General features: G+C 54.1%; 1 protein-coding gene across 1 annotated transcript in view; it reads right to left on the reverse strand.

The window, feature by feature from the left end:
- Window positions 1–1,380: 1,380 nt before the first annotated feature.
- Window positions 1,381–7,671, reverse strand: part of SH3BP1 (SH3-domain binding protein 1) — a 16,156-nt gene continuing 9,865 nt past the window's right edge. The window contains exons 15-19 of the mRNA XM_011978905.1: window positions 7,208–7,305; window positions 6,738–6,915; window positions 3,592–3,686; window positions 1,933–2,181; window positions 1,381–1,902 (exon numbers count right to left, since the gene is read on the reverse strand). Of these exons, the coding sequence (XP_011834295.1) occupies window positions 1,739–1,902; window positions 1,933–2,181; window positions 3,592–3,686; window positions 6,738–6,915; window positions 7,208–7,305 (784 nt within the window). The 3' untranslated portion in view covers window positions 1,381–1,738. The remainder of the gene's footprint in view (window positions 1,903–1,932; window positions 2,182–3,591; window positions 3,687–6,737; window positions 6,916–7,207; window positions 7,306–7,671) is intronic.

Consider the following 7,671-nt stretch of genomic DNA (forward strand, 5'->3'; position numbering starts at 1 on the left):
GATCAGGGCCATCCTGGCTATGGTGAAACCCCGTCTCTACTAAAAACACACACACACACACACACACACACACACACACACACACAAAAATTAGCCGGGCATGGTGGTGGGCGCCTGTAATCCCAGCTACCCGGGAGACTGAGGCAGGAGAATAGCTTGAAGCCGGGAGGCGGAGCTTGCAGTGAGCTGAGATCGCACACTGCACTCCAGCCTGGGCGACAGAGTCAGACTCTGTCTCAAAAAAGATAAAAAATAAATAATAAAATAAATAAATAAATAAAATTCACCTTCAGGTCAGCTCCTGAAAGACTTCCCTTAAAAATCACCTCCTCCAGGAAGGCTTCCTTAACCACCCACCCCATACACCTGAGTCTAGGTTATATGGCCACCCCTAACTTGGCTAATATGGGCTCCCAGTGCAATGACACTTGATTTTGTTTTTGAGACAGGGTCTTACACTGTCACCCAGGCTGGAGTGCAGTGGCATGATCACTGCTCACTGAAGCCTCGAACTCCTGGCTCAAGCGATCCTCGTGCCTCAGCCTTCCTAGTTGCTGAGACTACAGGCACATGCCACTATGCCCAGTTAATTTTTAAAATTTGTTTTGTAGAGACAGGGTCTCACTATGTTGCCCAGGCTGGTCTAGAACTCCTGGGCTCAAGCGATCCTCCTGCCTGGGGCTCCCAAAGTGTTGGGATTACAGGCATGAGCCACCGTGCCTGGCCAGACACTTGATTCTAATGGTCACTTCTGCCTGTCTGTTCGGGAACTCTTTGGGTACAGAGTTAAGTCTGGGAGCTAGCTCAGGGCCTGGCACAGAGCAGATTTAGGGAAGGTTTGAGGACAGATCCATCCCTGCTCCTTGGGGAGCCTTCCCAGCCTCCTCCCGGAAGGAGTGAGGGGTCCAGGAAACAGTGGGAGTGGTAGGCCAAGGGCGGTGCTCTGGTTTTCACTGGAGAGCAATGCCTCCATGGAGGGAATTGTTACAAAGTTTCACAAATGAGGAAAAGGGATACCAATAAGTTAAAGTGAATTGTCCAGAATGTGAGGGACAAGCCAGGCTTTGAAGTCAGACCTAGGCTCTAATCCCAGGCCCCTGCCTGACTGCTGTGTGACCTTGGCAGGTCACTTCTGTCTGAGCTCAGTCTCCTCACTGGTAAGAGGTAATGGTATTTACTGCGCTAGGAGAAGATTAAGTGGAAATCATCCACAGAAAAGCACAGCATGTAGTGCAGAGAAAGCTCTAAAAATGTCTGCATGTCTGCTGTGATCTCATTTCAGACAGGAAGAAAGGCAAAGAATATGTATTTTTTTCGCCTTTATAAAATTGGCTTCTTTATTTCAAGAACAGAAAATAAAACTATCATTTGGGCAGCTGCTCCAGTTTTGTCCAAAATAATTTATTTACCAGCCTTACAAAAAATATGTTGGCAAGAGAAGAATCGGTCCCCTAGGAGCAGGGAAGCCTCTCCTTCCTTCCGGTGGCTCCCCTAGGACCTGCCGGAGAGTGGAGAGTCCAGCAGGGGCTCCCCAAGCCCAGGGTGGATGAGGAAAAGGTCAGGAAGTGGGGGACTGTCCTGAGCCCTCCTGGCCATGGGGGCCGACCCAGTGGGCACTGAGGCACTTGTGGGCAAAGGCTGGAGGCCCACGCCCCTTTGTGAGGGGTGAGAGCTGTCCTGGGAGGGCCAGGTGTGGCGGGAGGGGATGCTGGGGGCTGCTTAGGAAGAAACCAGCCACTCAGTTAGTCTCTGAGGCAAGGCTCCTGGGGCGGGGCTGAGGGGGGATAGCTGGGGTAGTGGGGACCCCACCGACAGCCTCAGGGGTTCCACCCTCTGCTGTGATAGCCCCCAGGTCCACCTGTGCAGGGGTACTCAGAGAGACTGGGCTGGGGGAGGCTGGACCTGGGGAGACCGGGCTGGGGGAGGCTGGACCTGGGGAGGCTGGGCTGGGGGAGGCTGGTGAACGCCGGCTTTGGCGCCGGGCAGGCTGAGGGGGTGTAGGGGGTAATGGGGGTGGCACTGTGGGGGCTCGGAGGCTGCTGCCAACCAGACGTCGGGGCAGGGCTCGGGGGGTCCCAGGGCTTCCAGAGCCAGGGGGCAGGGGCGGGGCTGGAGGGGAGGAACGGGAGCCGGAGACCTGGGGGGGCGGCATGGTGGGCCGGGCTGGTGCTGGGCGCTTGGCTGTTGAGGAAGGAAAGGGTGAGGGATGTTGAGCGTCCATGTGGCTGTGGTGAATCCACCAAGCTCTGTGCCCCCTCACAACCTTTGCATCTGCCATTCCCTCTGCCAGGAACACCGTTTCCGCGGCTGGCTCCTCATCATCTAGGCCTCTCCTTGTGCCCTTCGCCCCCTTGGAAGCACTCCCTGAGCACCCTAGTTAGAGCCCCACCCTGTGCCCCACCCGAGCTGCTCCGTCACATTTTTCAGTTTTATTTTCTTTGCAGGAGTTTTTGTCCTCTGAAATTATCTTGTCCATTTATTTCTAATTTTTAAAATTCTTAAATTTTGAGACAGGGTCTCACTGTATTGCCCAGGCTGGTCTTGCACTCCAGGGCTCAAGCGAGTCTCCTGCCTCGGCCTCTCAAAGTGCTGGGATGGCAGGCGTAAGCCACCGTCCCCGGCCTATCTTGTTCATTTTTATTTTACTGTAGACTACCTGCCAGCCCTGGTCACAAGGCTCCCAGAGCTGTTCCGCCTACTCCTGGCTATCCACTGCCCACTGCCTCCACTGCCTCTGGGGCTGGGCAGGGCCACCCGAAGGTGTCAGTCACTCTCTCACCTGGCTGGCTCTGGGTCAAATTGACAGGTGAGCGTGCCAGAAGGGCTCAGGAGGCCCCTGGTTTCTTCCCATCCCTGCCACCTCCTCTCCTTCACTGCCACTGCCCTTTTTTTTTTGAGACAGAGTCTCACTCTTGTGAGTGCAGTGGCGTGATCTTTGCTCACTGCAAATTCCACCTCCCGGGTTCAAGTGATTCTCCTGCCTCAGCCTCCTGAGTATCTGGGATTATAGGCACCCGCCACCATGCCCAGCTAATTTTTGTATTTTTAGTAGAGATGAGGTTTCACCATGTTGGCCAGGCTGGTCTTGAACTCCTGGCCTCAAGTGATCCACCCGCCTTAGCCTCCCAAAGTGCTGCGTTTACATGTGTGAGCTACTGTGCCTCGCCCCTTCACTGCCCTTTAACGACTCTCTCCTTCCACTGTAATCTGTGACTTTTGGGCCTCTGGAGGGACGGGACTGCAGTACCCTAGCACTCACGCCGGCTCCCCTTTAGTGGGCATTTGCTGTATGCCAGGGCCAGGCACTCTTCCAGCAGCACCACTGAAGGTTCCGTGGAGCCCCATAAGGTAAGTGCAGACACTGTCCCATTACACAGAGGAGGAAGGTGAGGCTCAGAGAGGTGAACTCACCTGCCCAAGGTCAAAGAGCTCAAATCTAAACCCAGAGTGCCAGGTGGCAAAACCTGGGCTTTATATCACCTTGGTTCCTGGCCTCCCCTGGCTGCCTAAAAAGATAGGAGGACCTGGGACTGCCTGTCCCCTCTCCCCGTCCACCCTCTGTCCCCTCCTCCCCTCCCACAGTCAACTCACTCCTCCGAGCCATATCCTCCACCGGGGCAGCTGTCTCCGGGGGGCTCCTGGTGACCTTAGGGGAGGCTGGTCTGGGGGGTACCTCAGACTCTGTCCTGCAGAGGGAAGGGGAGGATGGGGCAGACTTGGTCACCTCCCAGAAGTCTCATGGAATCCTGGCAAGTCTCCAGCTGCCAGGTGGAGCCTGGATCCTCCCAGCACTATCACCCTGTCCCCACCATCCACTGAGGCCCTGGCTGCTTTGTGACTCTGTGACAGAGTCCATGTTCCTCCAGGGACCAGGAGGGAGCCCCACCTGCCTGGCAGGTAGGGCCATGATGGGGACAGGATGGGAGGTGGGACATAGGGCCTGACCTCTACCCCAGCTCAAGGCCTCCATGTGCTTTTTTTTCTTGAGACAGAGTCTTGCTCTGTCGCCCAGGCTGGAGTGCAATGGTGCGATCTCAGCTCACTGCAGCCTCCACCTCCAAAGTTCAAGCAATTCTCCTGCCTCAGCCTCTGGAGTAGCTGGGATTATAGGCACACACCATGCCTGGCTTTTTTTTTTTTTTTTGGTAGTAGAGATGGGGTTTTGTCATGTTGGTCTTGAACTCCTGGCCTCAAGTGAACTTCTATCCACCTTTGCCTCCCAAAGTGCTGGGATTACAGGTGTGCACCACCTAGCCTTGTTTTGTTGTTGTTGTTAAGAAGTCTCGCTCTGTCGCTCAGGCTGGAGTGCAATGGCACAATCTTGGCTCACTGCAACCTCCGCCTCCTGGGTTCATGGGATTCTCCTGTCTCAGCCTCCCGAGTAGCTGAGATTACAGGTGCGTGCCACCATGCCCTGCTAATTTTTTGCATTTTTAGTAGAGATGAGGTTTCACCATGTTGGCCAGGCTGGTCTCAAACTCCTGACTTCAAGTGATCCACCTGCCTCAGCCTCCCAAAGTGCTGGGATTACAGGTGTGAGCCACCACACCCGGCCATTTCTTTTTCTTTCCTTCTTTCTTTTTTTTTTTTTGAGACAGAGTTTCATTCTTGTTGCCCAGGCTGGAGTGCAATGGCACGATCTTGGCTCACCACAACCTCCGCCTCCCTGGTTCAAGTCATTCTCCTGCCTCAACCTCCCGAGTAGCTGGGATTACAGGTGTGTGCTATCATGCCCGGCTAATTTTTTGCATTTTTAGTAGAGACGGGATTTCACCATGTTGGCCAGGCTGGTCTCAAATTCCTGACCTCAAGTGATCCACCTGCCTTGGCCTCCAAAAATGCTGGGATTACAGGCGTGAGCCACCACACCCGGTCATTTCTTTGTGAGACAGGATCTCACTCTGTCACCCAGGCTGAGTGCAATGGCATCATCATTGCTCACTGTAGCCTCGACCTCCTAGGCTCAAGAAATTCTCCCACCATAGCCTCCTGGGTAGCTGGGACCACAGGTGTGTACCATCACAACGACCTCATTTATTTTTTGTAGAGACACAGTCTTGCTATGTTGCCCAGTCTGCCTCCACGCCATCTTTATGAGATGCTTTGGCCACTGGAAGCCAGAGAGCAGGTGAGAAGCAGAGGGGGTCCCAGGCTCATTCCTCACTGCCTTCGGGTCTCTGCTTGGTCGTCTCTTCCTCAGGGAGGCCTTTCCTGGCCCCACAGCTAAAGTAGCCCCCTGTGCTCTCTCTTATCCTGCTCCCCCTCCCTTGGCAGCGCCTCTCCACCTGACACTATAGAGAGAACGCACCGGTGGCTGTGCTTGATGCTGTCTCTCTCTCCCTGTGCCCTGGAACGTGAGCATTTGTCTTGCTCATCAGGAAATTCAAGGTGTGAGCTGCAGTGCTCTGTGGTACCCTGAACAGCAGCTGCTTGGTATGGAGGCGCCACGGTACCACAAAGCCCTTCCAGATTTAAACGATCAAAGAGAAGACTGCAGCCAAGCATGGTGGCTCATGCCTGTAATCCCAGCACTTTGAGGGGCTGAGGCAGGCGGTTTGCTTGAGGCCAGGAGTTCAAAACCAGCCTCGCCAACATGGGGTAACCCTGTCTCTACTGCAAATACAAAAATTAGCCAGCTGTGGTGGTGCATGCCTGAAGTCCCAGCTATTCAGGAGGCTGAGGCAGGAGAATTGCTTGAACCCAGGAGGTGGAAGCTGCACGTGAGCCAAGATCTCGCCACTGCACTCCAGCCTAGGCAACAGAGCGAACTCCGTCTCAAAAAAATAAACAAACAACAACAAAAAAAGAGGCCGGGTGCAGTGGCTCACACCTGTAATCCCAACACTTTCAGGGACCAAGGTGGGTGGATCATTTGAGGCCAGGAGTTCAAGACCAGCCTGGCCAACATGGTGAAACCCCGTCTCTACTTAACATACAAAAATTAGACAGGTGTGGTGGCACCTGTCTCCCAAGTAATCCCAGTTACTTGGGAGGCTGAGGCATGAGAATCACTTGAACCTGGGAGGCACAGGTTGCAGTGAGCCAAGATTGTGCCACTGCACTCCAGCCTGGGCGACAGAGTGAGACTCTGTCTTAAACAAAACAAAACAAAACAACTCTCGAAGGTATTTACAGATTCCAAAACGATCATCTCTCGAGTTCCCTAGAATTGGACACAAAGCCTGGTACACAGTAGGTGCTCAGGAAATTGCCACATGATGAACAGGGCACACATCAGTGGCTGAGACAAATACTGGCTCTGAGTCTCCGCCCCACCCTCTCCAAACTAGATCTGGTCTTTGGGATGAAAACACTAATAATTACATTTCTTTTTTTTTTTTTTTTTTTTTGAGACGGAGTCTCGCTCTGTCGCCCAGGCTGGAGTGCAGTGGCCGGATCTCAGCTCACTGCAAGCTCCGCCTCCCGGGTTCACGCCATTCTCCTGCCTCAGCCTCCCGAGTAGCTGGGACTACAGGTGCCCGCCACCTTGCCCGGCTAGTTTTTTGTATTTTTAGTAGAGACGGGGTTTCACCGTGTTAGCCAGGATGGTCTCGATCTCCTGACCTCGTGATCCACCCGTCTCGGCCTCCCAAAGTGCTGGGATTACAGGCTTGAGCCACTGCGCCCGGCCAATAATTACATTTCTAAAAATTCAGCTTCCAGCTCTGAGACATGGTGCCTCAGGCAGACTGTCTGTGGGACCACCACAGGAGCCATTCATGCCCCTCAGTCCTCACCTTTCCTTGGTAGCTGCTGAGGCCAAGGCTGGGGCTGGAACTGGAGCTGGAGCCGGAGCCGGGGTGGTGGTTGGGGTGGGCACAGCAGTGGGTGGAAGTTCCTCAGAGGCCAGCCTGTCACTGACCGTGTCCTGGAGGGTAACCGCTGAGAAGAGGCCTGACACGTTGAAGTTGATGTCTGGAGACAGAAGGAGTGGAGACGGCTCTCAGAGACTGTGCCAGACTCCTCACTCCACTGGCTGGGACCATTCCCCCTTCCCCTGAACCCACGTGGACCATGCTCAGCTTCCCCTCTCCCGTGTGGGTCTCATCACAACCCCACAAAGCAGGCAGACCATCCCCATTGTAGAAATGAGAAACTGAGGCTCAGACTTCCTCCTGGACTCATGGTGAGTTTGTGGGGCTGCAGGGGAGGGAGCAGGGCAGAAGGAGGGCACCCAGCAGGGGATCCATGCAGGCAGGAGCTTCACCTCCAGGGAAGAGGGTGTCTGCACTCTGGATCAGCGCCTCGACGACACCCACCACCTGGATGGAAGACACGGAAGCCGCATCCAGCTGGGCCTGGTCCCTGGGACAAAGAGATGCATCTGCTTAGCAAAGGGTTTGTGACCCCAACTCTCTGGTCCTGTGCTGGGCAGTGGAGACACGAGGATCCATCATATTGAGTCCTTGTTCTCAAAAAGCCCACAAACCACCAGTTGATGGTAAATGTGTCACTCACGTGCCAAATGTCCCCCTTTCCTCACCCTGACAGACACCACAAATTAATCAAGGACTCTTTCCCTCATGGTTGTCATCTAGACAGCCTCTACCAAACAAATGCAATCAGCACGTGGGAGAAAATCTTGCCATCTATGGCCAGGTAAATAATGATGACTCCTCACATAGCACTGCACTTTACACTTTTTATTATTTCTTCTTTTTTTTTTTTTTT

The sequence above is a fragment of the Mandrillus leucophaeus genome, unplaced genomic scaffold, assembly GCF_000951045.1.
Source record: "Mandrillus leucophaeus isolate KB7577 unplaced genomic scaffold, Mleu.le_1.0 Scaffold2, whole genome shotgun sequence".
Lineage (NCBI taxonomy): Eukaryota > Metazoa > Chordata > Mammalia > Primates > Cercopithecidae > Mandrillus > Mandrillus leucophaeus.